The sequence below is a fragment of the Hyperolius riggenbachi genome, chromosome 1 (assembly GCF_040937935.1).
Source record: "Hyperolius riggenbachi isolate aHypRig1 chromosome 1, aHypRig1.pri, whole genome shotgun sequence".
Classification (NCBI taxonomy): Eukaryota; Metazoa; Chordata; class Amphibia; order Anura; family Hyperoliidae; genus Hyperolius; species Hyperolius riggenbachi.
Window position 1 is genome coordinate 637,642,500 of NC_090646.1, and position 19,500 is coordinate 637,661,999.

Sequence of the window (19,500 nt, forward strand, 5' to 3'; positions counted from 1 at the left end):
AACGCAAACGCAGGACCTGCAGCATTTTGGGAGCGTTAGCGCTTCAATGTAAAGTATTGAAACGCTAGCAGAAACGCTCAGCAAAACCTAAACTGAGCGGTTTTGCTAGCGTTTTGCGGTTCAGCACACTAACAAAATTAAAAATAATTCACAGGACCAATCAGGACAAAAACGCCCAACGCAAAACGCAACAACCGCTGAGCAAAAAAATACACTGTTGCAAAACGCGACCGAAAACGCGCATGAATCCGCTTGCAAACCGCTCAGACAAAACGCTAGCGGTTGCGTTTTGCGGATTTCAGTGGGTTCCAGGCCTAATGCTTTTAGCCATAGACGCTGAACAAGCATGCAGCAGATCAGATGTTTGACTTAAAGTGGATCCGAGGTGAACTTTTACTCATTGCATAATTGTGTTCCTTTCCTATTGTTTTTAGTGCATTCCTCAAGCCAAATACTTTGTTTTAATACTCTAATTCCCTATTAACTAAATAAACCACGCCCACAGGTTTTCAGAGAGCCTTGGCAGTAGCAAGGGCTCATGGGAGCTCAGTCTGGGCAGGAGGAGGAGGTGTTACTTGCCATTGATTTCAGAGGCAGACGGGAGGAGGGAGGCAGAGGGGAAGAGGGGGGGGGGGGGGATTAGGTTTTTTTCACAGGCTTAGTGATCAAGATACAGATAAGCCTGCCTCTGTGTAATGTTAAAGAGAACCCGAGGTGGGAATTACTTTTACTATTGGGGCACAGAGGCTGGTTGTGCGCACTAAGACCAGCCTCTGTTGCCCCATCGTGTGCCTCCATGTCCCCCCTGCTCGCCGCTATACCCCCCGCATTGCTGGCTGTGTCGCCAGCTCAATGTTTACCTTGCGCTGTCAGTCAGCGCCGCTCCCCCGCCTCCTCCGCATCGGCGCCACCCGCCGCGTCACTTCCCTCCTATCAGCGGGAGGGAAGGGACACGGGCGGGTGCGCCGATGCGGAGGAGGCAGGGGAGCAGCGCTGACTGACAGCGCAAGGTAAACATTGAGCTGGCGACACGCTGCGTGTCGCCAGCAATGCGGGGGGTATAGCGGCGAGCAGGGGGGACATGGAGGCACACGATGGGGCAACAGAGGCTGGTCTTAGTGCGCACAACCAGCCTCTGTGCCCCAATAGTAAAAGTAATTCCCACCTCGGGTTCTCTTTAAACATGGCTGCTGTCGTATCACAGGAAGAAATCATCATTTTCTTTTAAAGCTGTTTGCAGCTAGATTTGCTGTGTAAACTATCTAAACTTTAGAGAAGATATATAGACAAGTCACTGGTTATACAGTAGTTCGTTTTTCATCTCGGATCCGCTTAACCCTTACCTGAGAGGGATATGAATGTTACAATACCAGTTGCCTGGCAGTCTTGCTGATCTTTGTCTGATCTTTGTCTGATCTTTGTCTGCAGTAGTGGCTGAATCACACACCTGAAACAGGCATGCAGCTAATCAAGCATGCAGATCAGGTGCTCTGACTGAAGTCAGACTGGTTTAGGGGCTGTGGCTAAAAGTATTAGAGACACAGGACCAGCAGGAGACTTCGGCAACTGGTATTCTTAAAGCACAAATCCATAACCTCAGTTTAGGTTCCCTTTAACCACCCTGGCGTTCTGATTAAATCACCAGGGTGGCTGCGGGAGGGTTTTTAAATAAAAAAAAAAAAAAAACTATTTCATGCAGCCAACTGAAAGTTTGCTGCATGAAAGCCCACTAGAGGGCGCTCCGGAGGCGTTCTTCCGATCGCCTCCGGCGCCCAGAATAAACAAGGAAGGCCGCAATGAGCGGCCTTCCTTGTTTTGCTTACATCGTCGCCATAGCGACGAGCGGAGTGACGTCATGGACGTCAGCCGACGTCCTGACGTCTGCCGCCTCCAATCCAGCCCTTAGCGCTGGCCGGAACTTTTTGTTCCGGCTACGCTGGGCTCAGGCGGCTGGGGGGACCCTCTTTCGCCGCTGCTCGCGGCGGATCGCCGCAGAGCGGCGGCGATCGGGCAGCACACGCGGCTGGCAAAGTGCCGGCTGCGTGTGCTGCTCTTTATTTCATGAAAATCGGCCCAGCAGGGCCTGAGCGGCAGCCTCCGGCGGTGATGGACGAGCTGAGCTCGTCCATACCGCCCAGCTGGTTAAAGAGACTCTGAAGCCTCATAAAATGTCACTATTTAACAATTCCCTTCTACACTATCGCCCCAGCTCAAACGTCGCATCCCTGTGGCAGATCGCTGTATCTAAAACCCACAAATACCGGGGCAAAAATCCACGACTTTCAAAGTCGTGGATTTTGCTGCCCGGGGAGGCAGAGCTTACCGCTGTAGCTCTGCCTCCATTGTCAATACCTGCTGATCGCCACCTCTTCCCCGCCCCTCTCAGTGAAAGAAGACAGAGAGGGGCGGGGAAAGGCAGCGATCAGCAGGAATTGACACTAATGGAGGCAGAGCTACAGCAGGAAGCCCCCCCCCCCCCAATATTGCCCAGGTAATTGGGGGGTTTAGATACAGCGATCTGCCACAGCAATGCAGCATTTTAGCCGGGGTGATAGAGTAGAGGGGAATAGTTAAATAAAAAGTGACATTTTACGATGCTTCAGACTCTCTAAGCTTGATGGCAATTGATGCATGCTTGTTTCAGGTGTGCGATTCAGACACTACTGCAGCCAAAGAGATCAACAGGATGCCAAGCAATTGGTATTGCTTAAAAAGGAAATAAATATGTCAGCCTACATATCCCTCTCACTTCAGATGCCCTTTAAGCAAAGTGCTTTACAGAGCACACTGAGCAACTCACGTCACTAACTGCCCCACAAAGGGATATCCCATAGGCATAACAATCACCCCTGCGACCCCCGCCATCGAAGGGGGCTCAGAGGCTTTGTAGGCCCCTCCTCCCTCTCCCCAACCGCAAGTGCAGCCAATTAGCAAAGAAACCTCCCCATTCACTCACAAAAACTGCACGCAGGAGAGTCTAATATTTTTCCAGCTTCTGGATGCTGCATCACAGCAGAACACTCTCTGCTGCCATTCACCACCTACCGATCATGTGACCCACATGGGGTGCGGGGATCAAGGGGGCCCCCATGCTATCATTTTTCAGGGGGCTCTATTAAGTTACACTCCTGGGGCAGCCCAAGCCAGAGCAGACTGAAGACCACTCCGGCCCCCAGGCAGAGCTATGACAACTAACACCCCCTTCCCCCAGTATTAAAGGATACATCCTCCAGCCCCTGGCCGCCCTTATGTCCATCACTGCAGCTCCGGTGTACCGGGATCCCCTCTGTTGCAGATGCCAACCTCGCCAGGCTGGGATCTTCTGCACCTGCACAGAACACTGCAGGCCATGTGAGCGCCATCACAAGGGGTGCGGCGGCACAGAAGATCCCGAGGTCGCCATCTGCAACGGAGGGGATCTCAACACAACTGCTACATGGTGAACGTTGCTATAGGTGGTACCTCAGGGCCCAGTGTAGGAGGGAGCACACAACTCACTCAGCTATCATTCCCCTATTGTGTGTGAAGCAGAGAGAAATAAGAAAAAAGGGGATACATGGCAGTGTCTGCAAGCCAGATAAAGAGATTCAGTTTTTTGGGGACTCTGGGGCGCATCGTAGTCTAATAGCAATCAGTGTGTGACGGCTGGGGTGAGAGGGATGGAGGGGCGCACTTTGGTGTCTCAGCCTTGGGTGCTGGAGGACCTTGTCCCAGCTCTGGTTACACCGCATCACTGTGAGCAAGGCCTTACTGTCGTTTAAGGCCTTATACTCAAGCAAGCATAAACATTGTGTGGTGCGTGTACGCGCAGTGTGGTGCGTGTACGCGCAGTGTGGTGCGTGTACGCGCAGTGTGGTGCGTGTACGCGCAGTGTGGTGTGTGTGTGTAATTTAATGTGTAGTGTACGGTGTGTGTTGGTGTGGTGTATGTGTCACATGTTGTCGTCTAGTTTTCTTTTCTAGATATTACCGTCTACACACCTTTCCCAAAATAGATGCTGTAAATGATGCTCTGCCTATGCATTATTCAAATCTGTAGGTCATCATCAGCCCAGGTTTCCTGGCTCAAGGCAAAAGCTAGTTAAACAACTACTTAGGATTTAATAACTAATACATGGATAATGATAAGGCAACTGTTACACAAACCCAGGCAAGTATAAATACTGAGTACTGCAAACTAGGCTGGAGCATCACTCTGGCTTCATCAAGCTTATCAACAGATATCGCCATCTAGTGTAAAAAGTAGAGTACTGCATCTATATATATTTTATATATTGACAATTATGAGGTGCATAAAGTTATTCAAACAATATGCCCCCAAATCGTTTGAAAAGTGATTCAAAACCAATTTTGCAGCGCCCGTATTTTTATTGTAGCAGAATAGCTCTCAAAATACTGCAGGATATGTGTGGCTCCCACTCCATACACTTTCATGGGCAAATCGCTTTTGGGAGTCGTCGGCGACCTTATAACGCTCTAGAGGGTACCAGCCCTCAAAGACGGTGGCGATCTTTGTCCAAGTCAAGAGGAAACCTAGGTAATTGGTTCACAAAAATTTGTCTTAAAGTGGCCACAAATTGTACAATTTCTAGCAAAAAAATTGTTTGAGCGATCAGAAATTCTGATCAGATTGCTTATAAATAATCTATGTTGAAGGGCACAATAGATTACAAAAGATTAAAAAAACTTTCTGATTGAATTTTCGTCAAACCAAAATTTGAATTTTCTTGTTGGTTGTAATAGCTAGGAAGCAAAGAATGGTTTGTGTATGGTGTGGTGAACGATTTTTCTTCCAATCAGAATTATCTGATGGCTCGATTTTTTGCTAGAAATTGGATTGTTAGTGGCCACCTTTAGACTTCGAAAAGGATTTAGCACAGACAATGGCAGGGACTAGATTTTGAGCCCCTCTGAAGACAGTCAGTGACGACTATAAATCTGTGCAGTGCTGCAGGAAATGTAATTCCAAACATAGTCCTAATCTAGAATGCTTGATTTATATAGCACTTTGTGAGCTCATCTGAGGACAGTCAGTGACCTGACTATATGTACTCTGTAAAGTGCTGTATAAACATAATATGGTAGGACATTAGACTATGATAGGATTAGATTGTAGGTGCTGCAGGAGATGCCAGTGCTAAATACATACATAACAACAACAACAACAACAGACATTAGACTAGGACTATGGTAAGGATTAGGTTGTGAGTTCCTTTGAGGACAGTCAGTGACATGACTATGTACTCTAAAGTGCTGCAGAAGGTCAGTGCCGTTTAAAAACTCGACAACAATAATTACAGTAAGAGGTCATCTGAACCTCCGGTAACCCCCCACGGCTTCACAGAGCTTCTATTAATGTCATTTTTTAAAAACAAATTTTGAGGAAGTATGTGAGAGCGGGAAACCAATGTGGAGGGCAGCACAGAGGCGGCAACAAGGGTGAGTTAACACCCCCTGCTGCAGTGCGCATCCACGAAGATTCAGGTTCTGATCAGCAGAATTCCGAACAAGGTCCTAAATCAGAACTTGATGCATTCTGGGTAACAGGTATATATAGGTTTTTTGTTTTTTTTTAGGATACAAGAGGTGACATAGCACACAAATAACTATGTTGTGCTCTTTTCTTTCTCTACCTGAAAGTTAAATATCAGGTATGTAATTGAATGACTCAGTCCTGATTCAGACAGGAAGTGACTACAGTGTGACCCTCACTGATAAGACATTTCAACTATAAAACACTTTCCTAGCAGAAAATGTCTTCTGCGAGCAGGAAAGCAATAAAAAGGGTCAATAGTTCATACATTTTACTCTTCAATTAATGTGTCATTGAGCAAAAACAATAAAACAGTTAAAACTTACAAAGTAGATTTAAGCATAAAACAAAACTGGAATATCTTAAAAAGTCATTTTTAGGAGAAGGAAGATAGATACAATTGTTTATTTCAATAGTTTATTTTTGCCTCGGGTGTCCTTTAAATGGATGTTTAACCAGTTGCTGACTGCTCCACGCCAATTGGCGTGAGCAGTGCGGCTGCCCCAGGACCGCTCCACGCCCATTGGCTTGAATGGCCTGAGCGGCTCTAGCTGGGGATCGCGCGCGCATCCCCGGCAGTTAACTCCGCCCCCCGTGTCTTCCGCCCGCCGGCCAATCAGCATTGCCTGTGATTGCCCTGATCACCCCACACTGGCCCTGACAGGCGTCTGACTGAGGTCTGATTGACATCTGGTCGTCTGTGACAGACTGACATCTGAGTGACATCTATGCGTTTGTGCACTGTCGATTGACATTTGATCACCTGTCACCAGCTCTGATTGGCGTTTATCACTTATTGCCGTGATCTTTGTTTACATTGCTTGGCATCTGACAGTTGGTGTGATTGACATCTGGTCGCCTGTCACCAGCTCTGATTGAGGTCTGAGTGACATTGATTGAGGTCTGAGTGACATCTTATCGTCTGTGCACTGTTGATTGACATCCAATCGCCTGTTTTCGCTCTCATCGGCCTCTTGATTGGCCTGCGATTGGCTCTGATTGACCTCTGTCTGTTTCTAATTGCATTTGATTGTTTTTGATTGCTATCCGATTGCCTCTGATTGTATCTAGGCCCCTTTGTTAGGTAGTTGGTCAGTTAACGCCCAGCCCACTACACCGCAGTCACTTATCAGCGTCATCACTGTCGCTAATCTACATTGGTAGTATATAGTATCTGTAAGTGATCAATACTGATCGCAGTCAGATCTATGTAAGTACATTAGGGTCACCTTAGAGTAGGCTCCACTAAAAACGCAGTGTTTGCCCGATCAGGTCTGATCGTTCGGCCGCACTGCGTTCAGCCCACCCCACCGCAGTGACAGAAATCGTTTTTCCTGATCACTGCAAAAACACAACCCAATAGCTGCAGCGCTCTAAAGATCAGTTTTGATATTTTTGATCAAAACTGAGTGATCGCAGCTTTTTGACTTCACCAGTACTCCCGTTTGCTAGACAGGTGCTCTTTTTCCTGGGTAGTCTCAGTGGAATACCCTCTAAATTTAGCAGCCCAAAATGGCAAGAAAGGGGTATTCCCTGGAAGAGTCGGGTGAGAGCGATTGGGACTTCTCATCCGACAAATCATCCAGGTCAGAATATGAACCTGTAGACACCAGTGGCTCTATCTGATAGTTCTAATGGAGGAGGTTGAGGTCCCTGCTAGCGCCAGGCGTACCCGACCCCATGTCATTGGACCACAAGTGTGCGCAGGATCAACCTCAAGGAAAGCAGAGTGGTGCTAGTGCTGATCCAGGTTTGCATGGTGAGGCATACACCAGCAGCACAGCACCTCCTGGACTTAGCACCAGTACTACCGTATACCCCGGGGAAGTGGTGAGCACCAGCATGGCAGTTGAAACTGGTGCAGTAAGACCCTGGTCGTAGCCACCAAAAACACCAAGGGTTGCCAATTGGGATTTGCCAAGTTGCTGGCAAAGCCCAATTGGCAACCCCCTGGTTCCCCCGCACCCATAGTGTCCCCTTTCACCGCCAAGTCTGGAGTCCAGGTGGAGACAGATCATCTAGGATCGGCCCTAGACTTCATCTGTTCTTCACCGAGGATCTCTGACTTAGCCGTGGCAGAGACCAACCGTTATGCCACACAATACATCACCCCCAAATCGGATAGCTACTATGCCCAGCCTTTCCGGTGGAAACCAGTCACAGTTTCCAAATTTATAATTTTTTGGGCCTACTCTCCATGGGTCTAACGAAAAAAAAATGTATTGCAGTCCTATTGGTCTACGCACCCAATGCATCACATGCCCATGTACTCTGCTGCCATGTCCAGGTTATGTTTTGAGATGATCCTGTGCTTCAATGGCAACACAACCGGTCATCAAAGTGACCACCCTGCATATGACCAGCTCCACAAAATTCGATAACAAGAGGGCTGCCTTGTGTAACAAAGACCTTCTTGCAGTGAAATGGAAGGACGAGAGGGATGTTTACCTTCTGTCCACCATTCACGCAGACACAGCAGTCCAAATTCGACGGGCAACTGAGGTTGTTGAAAAACCCCTCACCATCCACAATTAGAACACAAACATGGGAGGGGTGGACATTTCAACGACCAGATGTAGGGTCTCTAGTTTGCCTAAGGACCAGAAGCTGGTATAAAAAGGTGTCTGTATGTTTAATTCAATTGGCAACGTACAATAATTTTGGTCTCTACACAAAGGCTGAGAAAATGGGACCCTTCCTTCAATTTCAGGAAGAGATCGTTTTAGAACTCCTGTATCCAGGAGGAACTGTGCCCCAACCCCCTGATGTAGTTAGCCGCAGGGCTGTGGAGTCTGAGCAATTTTGGGCACCTGGAGTCGGAGTTGGAGTCGTGGTTTCATAAACTGAGTCATCTGAAGATTTTTGTACCGACTCCACAGCCCTGGTTAGCCGGCTACATGAAAAGCACTATGCTTATAACTTTCCGAGTGCCCCAGGTCAACACACCCAAAGAAAAGCTTGTTGTGTCTGCAAGAAGGCTGGAATAAGGCCTGACACAACTATTTACTGTCCCACCTGTCCTGAACATCCTGCCCTATGCATAGGGGAGTGTTTCGAGAAGTTCCACTCACATATACGCTTTTAGAGTAGGGATCTCAATACATAGCATAGTTCAATGAGTACCTTTAGGATTTCACAGGTCAATTTTAATTATTTGGTTTCCAGAATACTCCTCACGGTTTAGGGCCCCTAAAATGCCAGGGCAGTATAGGAACCCCACAAGTGACCCAATTTTGGAAAGCAGACACCCCAAGGTATTCCGTGAGGGGTATAGCGAGTTCATAGAAGACTTTATTTTTTGTCACAAGTTTTGTCACAAGTTAGTGGAAAATGACACTTAGTGGAAATAGATTTTTTTTTAGTTCTCACAAACTTGTGACAAAAAAAAAAAAAAAAAAAAAAAATAAAACCTATGAACTCACTATACCCCTCACGGAATACCTTGGGGTGTCTTCTTTCCAACGCAAATGCGTTTTGTATATGCCAAACGAATTAGAATGCACGCAAAACGCCTGAAAAAAGTATTTGCAGTAAAAATAAATAAATAAATGCTAACGCAAACGCACAAAAAAACTCAGTAAGGGCCATTTTCCACTGCACAGCTGAATAGCAAAATCACAAATCACTGGTGATTTTTAATCTCTAGGGTTGTTACTTTATCATAGAAATCATGAGAAGTATTCTCCACTATAGTGATTCGATTTGGAAATCGCAATCGCTTTCTGGAGCGATTTTAAGAGTGATAATGCAATGCAAATACACAATCGCATTACAGAATTGATGAAAAATCGCAATCGCTGGTGTTTGTGATAGTGGAAAAAGGGCCATAAAAAAACTCAGTAAAAACGCAGACAAAAAACAAAAAAACAAAAAACGCACGTGACATAAAAAGCGACCGTTCATGTTATGTGTGCACCTACCCTGAGGTTTCCTTAAATTATAACCTATGCCAGGCAGTGAAAGTCATCACTAATCCAGCAGATTAAAAAGGGAAGTAGATTAGACTCACTTGTCACAGTTAGATACAATGACTAGTTCCTCAATCACTGGCACATGGCAGGAGTGTCAGTACATTTGTGAAATCAGGTCTGCTTCCAGCAGATGCATCATACAGAGTCATGGGAGCATCACTGGTTATTGTGTAACAGAAGGATCAACCAGGTCAGCTGTAGTTATCCCATTATTTGCACAGAAGGATCAGTCAGGTCATCTGCAAATATCCATAACTTTTTTTTTTAGGAGTGCGTTTCCCAGAGTGAAGGACACAGAAAGAATGCCGGAATCCACTGCACCCTGCCCCCCTCACCATTGCCCTTCCTACCCTCTCCCACTGAAGCGAGGCTGAAGCCTAGGGACAAATCTGTAGGAGTAGGTGACCAGAATTGGCATCCTAAGGACCAACTCCTGATCCATACAGGACACTGAGGCTAGGTTGACACTGCAATTAAAAGGACCACCTTAGCGAAAAATGATATTTAAAATACATACAAGATGTACATTTCATAACTTATGTAGAAAAACTCTCTAGGCTCCGAGTACAATATGCAAGGCACTGCAGTTTAGCTGCAAACTGGAAAGAAAAAAAAATTAAAAATCATATGGAAATTGCTATAGACCCATCAGAACACGGTTCGTAATTTAAAGGACCGCTATAGTGACAATTGACATTTTGTTACTCATCATCTGTCAATAAGGATGTTGATAACAGTTAAGTCCAGATGAATAAGGGAAATGAAATGACTTAATGGGGAACTTCAGCCTAAACATACTGTCATTAAGTTACATTAGTTATGTTAATTAGAATAGATAGGTAATGTAATATTTTTCCCACCCTGTTTTAAAAGAACAGGCAAATGTTTGTGATTCATGGGGGCTGCCATCTTTGTCATGGGGGCAGCCATCTGTTTGGTTGAAAGGAGGTGACAAGGAGCAGGAGACACAGTTCCAACTATCCTGTGTCCTGATTACCCCTCCCAGCTGCACACGCTAGGCTTCAAATGTCAAATTCAAAATAAAAAAAAAAAAAATTGCACCAAAACAGCAGAACGAGAACAAAATCAGAAATCCCATCATGCTTTGCACAGCATCAGGGGAAAAAAGCCCGGGCAGTTTTCTTCTGTGCAGCTAAAAATGAGGCTTATATAAGAGAAACAAAGTTCTGATGCTGTGAAACTGTTAAAGAAACACAAAGCCTTTTCAGTGCTGCTGAGTCGATTTTTAGTCCGGAGGTTCACTTTAACAGATCCTTTACTTCTCTGCACAAAGCCACCGGCCTCTAAAATGCTGCAGTCTTGGCAGGTGGAAGAGACCAAGGGAAGTAGGGGGGATCCCTGTAAGGAACCCTGCTGACACAGGAAGGGCTGTTGACATACCTTATACACTCGCGTAGAAGCCTAATTTTGCTGCACAAAAATGTGCTGAAAACGTACCCCCTCAGCTTATATGAGAGTCAGTGGAGCAGAACGGATGGAGGAGCAGGTTGTTACTGACAGAGGAGCGTAAGGATCGTGCACTAGTGATCCTGCTCTTGCCTGCTGGCTCCCTGCTGTGTCCAGGCCCCCTATCCCCTGCAACATGGTGTGCAGAGTGTGCTGTGTCTACCTGTGTCCCCTGGTATGTGGAGAGTGCAAGCAACTAGTCAGCGGTGCTATGATTCTTCCTGTGTGGCAATCGCTATGTCTCATATCTATGATGCCATCTAGTGGTGTCTTGAAACACAGCTGTATCATCCTTGGGACACATTTGGCTAAGGGGAGGGGGGCTGACTTGTACTGGGGGCACATCTGGCTACTCTGAGGGGGCTATATGGGGGGGGGGGGGGGGGGGAAGAGTATCACTTTTTCCTGGTTTCTGAGGGAAAAGTTGGTGCCTCGGCTTATACGCAGGTCGACATATATGCGAGCAGTGCTCTCCTCAGGCTCTTTTAGCCAGGTGCTCCACCCGGCTAGTTTTGGTGACCACCCGGCTGTCATTGGCTTACCTCCTCATAGGCAGAGTTGCGCAGAAAAGTGCCAGCCCTGCATTCTCTCAACACACCCCACCTGGCTACTTTCTCACCACCCGGCTGGAAAAAAGTTCTGGGGAGAACACTGGAGTATATACACGGTAAAAAAAAAACCAAAAAAAAACCCAAAAAATGCATATAAGTTTATTTGAAAATTGGGGAGAGAGAAACTGCGATCCCAATACAGTTTTATAAGTTAGTATATGAACATATAGTAATAGGAGTAATAATACGCAAAGGTGGGTTATCTCAAAGGCAACCACTGTATCGGTAGGTGGGGAGGACAAGCCCAACCCCACTCAGGTTAAAAAGTCACTCTGTAGATTGCAGAAAAAAGGGCCAAGCCTATACCCACTGCGATACAGAGACTCCCGCTATTCTTGCCTGAAGCAGAAAGTTCCTGTGAAACGCGTTGGTCCTGTTGCTAAAGGGGAGGAACAAGAAATTACGGCGAACTGGTATTTATGTCTTTATTAAACGGTTTTAGAAAACATTTTGTGTCATGCACTTTGAGGCAGGTCCACCACGACCTCCTTTTCAACCAGATTTTAGTGTATTTGATTGTAATAGGTTCTTTCCTTGAATATAACATTTAGGTTTGCTACATTGATTAAATATTCTTAAGACAGTCACAGTTAGCATTAATCTAACAACTCTGAAGCTCTTATCAAAACATTATGGTCCGGACATTCGTATAGCGCTTTTCTCCTGTCGGACTCAAAGGGCTCAAGAGCTGCAGCCACTAGGGGCGCTCAAAAGGCCACCCGGCAGTGTTAGGGAGACTTGCCTTGGACTCCTTACTGAGATAGGTGCTGACCCTAGCCAGGATTCGAACCTTGTTTGCCCATGTTCAAATTCAGAGCCCTTAAAAGGATACCAGAGGTGACTTGTCTGTACAGTGCTCAGCAGAATAATAACTATGCTGTATTCCTTTTTTCCCTTTCTCTGCCTGGAAGAGTTAAATATCAGGTATGCAAGTGGCTGACTCAGTCCTGAGAAAGTGACTACAGTGTGACCCTCACTGATGAGAAATTCCAACTATAAAACACTTTCCCGTCAGTAAATGACTTCTGGGAGTAGGAAAGAGATAAAAAGGTTCAATAGTTCATAGATTTTTATCTCTGGCATACATCCATGAATGAGCAAAAACAAAAACCAGTTAAAACCTAAAAAGTAGATTTAAACATAAAACAAAACTGTGGTATATCTTAAAAATTCATTTTTAGGAAAAGGAAGATAGATACAATAGTTTATTTCATTTGTTTATTTTCGCCTCGGGTGTCCTTTAACCAGTACACTAGTCCATCTTCTCTTCGGAGATTGGCGAGATTTACTTTTGGAGTTTGGACAGATGACAGACTTGGGGTTTCAAGCAAGATACATATGATATTGGTACAGAAAAAACAGCTTTGTAAACAAAGCAAACTAGGAAGTAGAACGTTTTACGGTATACACACACTCACAGAACTTTGCATAAAAAAAAAAAACAAAAAAAACCCACAAGCTTAAGCTCTACTGTGTAGAACAGATGATCATTTCCAATGCACAAACCACATGCAGCAAAATTCTGTCTTAATAGGCACATTTCTCAGTGTGCAGAGCCAATGGACAGAATCCAGTCTCTTTCGAGATGTCAGGATAAGCTCTGTTGCCCCCGGTTACAGAGATCTGTGAAACCTTGGCACGGAGAACTCCCGTATGTAAAATGCTAAATTATAGTTTTGTTTACCTCAGCATTACCCTTTACAAATGGCAGACCGCTGGGACAGCGAGATGCAATGAAGCACGGCTGTCCGTACAGTTATTTGTACTGCTGCAGAGTTCCGCTCTACCTCGCTTCAGCCCCGCTACATGCGCTACACAGAACAACAGCAAGATTCACAGATAGGGGTACAACATAAGCCACAACTCCACCGCCTAGCAATAGGCAGCAAGCCACCATGGTTTTAGACCTTGGTTTTGTTAAAATAAAAAAAAATAAAAAATAGACGAAATTTTGCAGCCGTGCAGAAGCATCTGAGGAAAAGCAGAAGGCTAAAATCCTTATTTCGTGATCATCTTCTAGTGAAACTCATACCACAATCATTGCAGACAGGAAGTTGAAATATGTAAATTTTTACTTCCTGTAAAAAGTCAGCCCCACCTCCCACTCCAAAGCCTTCATATCCTATAGGAGCGGAAGCATGGATAACAATCGCCTTGCAGCGCTGGGTCCTAAAATTGAAAGCCAGCTGGGACACATCCCTCCCATAAACCAAAACATACAGATAGGTTAAACAGCTTCCCCCTAAACTACGCTGGCCATAGGACTATGGCAGTGATTAGATTGTGTGCCCCTCTGAAAAATATGGTAAATCATGTCACTAACTGTCCCTCAGACTATAAACAGAGGTGCGTTTTATGGTAAGGAGCGTCTAAAGGTGGCCACACCATACAATTTTTTTTTTAAATATCTGTTCAATTTAAGAATTGCAATACATTTTTCTGACTGATTGTAACACTTCAAAAATCTGACCAATGTACCACACACCTATGTTTAATCTTTCCCCAATTATGATAAAAATGGATTGGAAACTGACAAAAATTGCTGGGGTGTGTATATTAATAAATTGCCAAACACACCAGACAGTCTTTAGAAAGATTGAAGAAAAATATCTGGCATTCCGGATCAATAAAAAAAAAAATCGAAGAAAACGGGAAATCCGATCAGATTTTTCAGTCGAATGGGAAAAAAAAAAAAAAAGCTTCCGTTTTCGGGAGATCAGATTTTACGGCAATTCGCTAAAAACGATCTGATCATTTTTTTGTATCGTGTGTGGCCACCTTTAGAGGATAAAAACCAGAGGATAAAATATATACTAAACCTGGTGCATCCATGGTGAAGGGGCATCTTGTGGTTTATGGGAGCCAATGTACCTCATGTCCCCCCCTTGTGCCTCGTGTCTCCCTGTCCCCATGTGTCTGACTCTGTCCTTGTGTTCTCATCTATGCCCCTTTGTGTCCCCCTGTGTCCTCCTCTGCATGGGCGCAGTACAGGGAGTCCCCGACATTGCGGTGGGTTGAAGGTTCCTATTGGCAGGCAATCACAAGTCAGGAACTCCCTGCATTTGGACTATAAGACAGTGACTCCCCCCCCACACACACACACACACACTTTTGGAGGAGAAAAATTAAGTTTTATAGCCCAAAACAGTATGTACTCTAAAGCACTGTGGAAGATGTTGGCGCTATATACGGTAAATACATAATGATAATTAATAATATTGGGCAGAACGGTGGCATAGTGGATACCACTCACCAAGCAGCGCAAGGTCCCCGATTCGAATCCCAGCCAGGGTACTACCTGCAAGGTGTTTGTATGTTCTGCCAGTGTCTGCAGAGATTTCATCCAGGCACTCTGGTTTCCTCCCACATCCCCAAAACAGATACATTAATTGGCTTCCACGTACAATTGGCCCTAGACTATGATAGATACACTACACGATACATAGAGATATAACTATGGTAGGGACTAGATTGGGAGCCCCTTTGAGGGACAGTTCGTGACAAGACAATATATGCTGTCTGTACGGAAGAGGTTGACACTAGATTATTATTATTAATAAGTATTTATAAAGTCCCTTTAAAGGGAAACTTCATACACAAACTAAAAGTTCTGTCAGCCACAGTATTGCTTTATTATACAGTAGATTCCCTTTATAGTTGGCCAAGTAGTTTACTGTATCAGAAGTCTGGTGTATCAGCATTTGTCATACATTGTATATTCATACAGGTGCGTGGTCAGGTCCTGAGGACTGAGTTTACTATATCCAGAGGTTTACTATATCAGTTTACTATAACAAGATTCTACTGCATAACAGTAAGACTAGTAGACTGCCGATATCACTTTTGCCCATTTGTTTCCATGACCACCTCAGTATTGCTGCATGAAGAGAATTTCAGCGGTTGATCCACTAAGCAGGATTATGAAGAAATGGACACTATTTGCTGTGGATTTGCTGCAGAGGAATCCCTCCCACATTGTGCAGTGATTGTTTTTATCTGTAAGGGCTGGTTCAGACGGACGTTTGGAGGCGTCGCGTTCGTTGGCGTTGCGTTCGTGATGCGTTCAGGCTTTCAGCAGCGTTCGCAATGCGTTCGGATGCGGTCGCGTTTTTTCTTCCCCTAGGGGGACATTACTCGTCGCGGTTAACCGCCCCTGGAAGCAACATGTAGCTTCCAGGGGCTCCTTGAACGCCAGTGAAAATCGGGACCCGAACGCCGCGTTTGTGCAAACGCGCATAAAAGCTTGGTACAAACGCTCCCATTCACTTGAATGGGAGCGTTTAACGCCAAGCCCCGAACGCTGGCAGTAAACGCTCTGCAAACGTCCGTCTGAACCAGCCCTAACACTTCCTTGTGTGCGTCACACCGAGCATATGAGCCGGGTCTGTCCTGGGAAGAATTCTCTTCAGGAAATCAGCCGCGGTCAGGAACTCTTACTACTGCACACAGCTACCTTGTTGTGCAATAACTAATCTTGTAATATATACTGTGTCAGGGCTGGCTTCTGGAAATCCCCATTTCCAAAGCAGCTGCCAATACCAATTCTTAACCACTTAAAGAAAACCTGAACTGAAAATAAAAGTCAAAATAAGCATACACAAGTCATACTTACCTTCCATGTAGTCTACTCCTCAGTGTCTTTCTCCTGTCCCACGTCCTATTTGTTCACTGTGATCAAGGGCATTTTCCGTCCTCCATTTTGAAAATGGCCATTACCCATAACCGCTTTCTGGTCAGCACACTGTTAAACTGTAACATCGCCCACTTGAGCCATAGGGAAACAGACATTACCTGGTACATCCGTTTTCCTCTCAGCTATAACTGACACAGCAACTGATATTTTATTGACAGCAACTGATATATTTCAGATCTGACAAAATATTGTCAGAACTGGAAGGGATTATTGTCAGAAGAAAATGGTGAGCTTCTGAGAGGAACTGATGGCAAGGTAACTATGCAATGTTCATTTGAAGTTACCTCATGTGTTTATTTTAAATATTTTTACTCGGTACAGGTTCTCTTTAAGTACCAGCGGTCTCTGCCACCTTAAAGGAGGAACGGTCGTGAAAATCTTGGGGAAAAAAAAAAAAAAAAAAAACATACAAAGAAGTACATTTCTTCCAGAGTAAAATGAGCCATAAATTACTTTTCTCCTATGCTGCTGTCAATTACAGTAAGTAGTCTGAAATCTGACATTACCAACAGGTTTAGGGTTAGTCCATCTCTTCATGGGGGATTCTCAGCATGGCCTTTATTCTTTATAAAGACATTCCCTGAAAAGGATTTATACAAATATGCTGGCCAGCCTCCCTGCACATTTTGTTGGCAGTTGGACAGAGCAACTGCCATTCACGAAGTGCTTTTAAAAATAAAGAAAACCCTTAGAACCTCCCATGAGAAGATAGGCTAGTCCAAAATCTGTCAGTAATGTCAGATTTCTAAAAATCTTTGATGTGTAATTTTACTTTTCGCCACTAGAAACACTCCCTGGTTTACCAGGAAGTGTGTTTTACTTTCATTTGCATTCTTTTTTATGAATGAACAAGGCCCCTGATCGAGGTCATGTCCATTCATTACAGGCACTGCAATTTTCCAAGCGGTGGTCATGCGTGCATGCATGTGCACCCACCGCTTAAACATTGAATGCAGATACCCATCCAGTTAGACTTAAGCGGCGCCCTATCTCGACGAGTATATCTAGTTCTAGATAGTTAACCAGTTAAGTTTAGCTTCCATTTACTTTTCAGGACACCTAGCTGTATTCCATAAACTGTTAAAAAAGCTCATCTGCATAGAGGACTCTAGTTTAACACTTGCTCTTCTGAAGCCCCTTTCTGTTGTCGAAGGACTTATGTACTGACCCCCCAAGCCCTGCATCTCAGTAACTGGCTAATTGTCATTTTGGGTCTCCAGTCTCCCCTCAAATTCCAGACATTAACAGTTACCTTGCTCCAAAGATATCCTTCTTCGCCAAGTCAATCCCCGACACGATCTTAACTCTGAGGATGCGAGATTCTTCCTGTAGGAAAAACATGACAATAGGTTATCTCCAACAGGAAGGCAAATACAAATCAGTCACACAAATTAAATGATAATTTCTGTAAGTAGGAAGAAAACCAAAACAAGATAAAAACCAGAAATTCCAAAATGTAAAACTGTTGGAGTTTTAACAGTTGCAATCTAGTAAAACAACCACAATATGTCACTGTGTGTACCATGCAATAGTAATATTAATGGGATTGTCATTTCCTGTATTTACTCTGTATTCTCTCTGCACTTCCTGATGGTGGCGTAGGATATAGGTCTGCATGTTTTTCTTCAGTAAAGGGTTCTAACTTGTTATACTGGTTTCCTATCTGAGTCTACATAACAGTAAGCTCAAACACAAACAGGAATATTGCTACAAAGCTTGACTTTTAACCACTTCCGGATACCGGGTGGTTTTGCTGATCGGTGCTGCGTGGGCTCTCCAGCCCGCAGCACCGATCAGCTAGCAGCCAGGCCGATCAGACTTCCCCCCCTTTTTTCCCCACTAGGGGGATGTCCTGCTGGGGGGGTCTGATCGCCGCCGGCTGCTTGCGCTTGCGGGGGGGGGCTCTCTTCAAAGCCCCCCTCCGCAGCGCTTCCTGGCCGCCTTCCCCTTCCCTCCCTCTACCTCCCCCTGTGAGCGGCGCAGGACGGAATTCCGTCCTGCGCCTGATGGGATAGGCTTCAGCCTATCAGGTGCCGGCGGTCCCCGGCCAATCAGAGGCCGGGGATCGCCGATCTCCGCCACGGCGCTTCTGCGCAGCAGCGCCGTATACATGTAAACACCGGGGAAGATCTTCCCCGTGTGTTTACATTTACCCTGCGAGCCACGATCGGCGGCTCGCAGGGTGTTCACGGAGACACCCTCCGTGAACTGACATGGAAAGGCCGCTCATACGAGCGGCCGTTTCCATGCAATCCACTTCAGGATTCAGGGGCGTAGTTAAGCGTACGCCGAATCCTGAAGTGGTTAAAGGACAACAACAAAGAGGGATATGGAGGCTGCCATATTTATTTCCTTTTAAGTGACAGTCCTGCTGATCCTCTGTCTCTAATACTTTTAGCCGTAGGCCCTGAACAAGCATGCAGCAGATCGGGTCTTTGGCCTAGTGCACACCAAAAACCGCTAGCAGATCCGCAAAATGCTAGCAGATTTTGAAACGCTTTTTCTTCTTTTTCTGTAGCGTTTCAGCTAGCTTTATGCGGTTTTGTGAAGCGGTTTTGGTGTAGTAGATTTCATGTATTGTTACAGTAAATCTGTTACTGAACAGCTACTGTAACAAAAAAACGCCTGCAAAATCGCTCTGAAATGCCGTTTTTCAGAGCGGTTTGCATTTTTCCTATACTTAACATTGAGGCAGAAACTCATCCGCAATCCAAAATCTGCAGCAGCCCGGGAGTATGCGTTTCTGCAAAACGCCTCCCGCTCTGATGTGCACCAGCCCATTGAAATACATTATCCAAGCGTATCCGCAGCCGCAAGCGGATCGCAAGACGCAGCAGAACCGCTCTGGTGTGCACTAGGCCTTTCTGACATTGTCAGATCTGACAAGATTAGCTGCATGCTTGTTTCTGGTGTTATTCACACTACTGCTGCCAAATAGATCAGCAGGGCTGCCTGGCAACTGGTATGGTTTAAAAGAAAAAAAAATATATAGCAGCCTCCATATTCTCGCTTCAGTTGTCCTTTAACAAGAATGCATTTGGATTTTATGTGGTTTTAAAACAGCAATAAAAGTTTAGCTGTTTTAACTTTAATAACTGCAGTATTTCTTTCCTGAAACGCACAGAAACTGTAATAATTTGCATATTATTCTTCTGGGTATCGCTCTGGAACAGCTCATTTGTTTGTTTACCATCAACTCAAAATAAATGTTATAGACTGCACTTTA

General features: G+C 45.2%; 1 protein-coding gene across 3 annotated transcripts in view; it reads right to left on the bottom strand.

Moving 5' to 3' along the window:
• NEDD4L (NEDD4 like E3 ubiquitin protein ligase) overlaps positions 1 to 19,500 on the bottom strand; it is a 491,133-nt gene that overhangs the window by 318,002 nt on the left and 153,631 nt on the right. For all 3 annotated transcript variants that reach the window (XM_068251284.1, XM_068251285.1, XM_068251286.1), the window contains exon 2: positions 17,527 to 17,600. In XM_068251284.1, the coding sequence (XP_068107385.1) occupies positions 17,527 to 17,600 (74 nt within the window). The remainder of the gene's footprint in view (positions 1 to 17,526; positions 17,601 to 19,500) is intronic.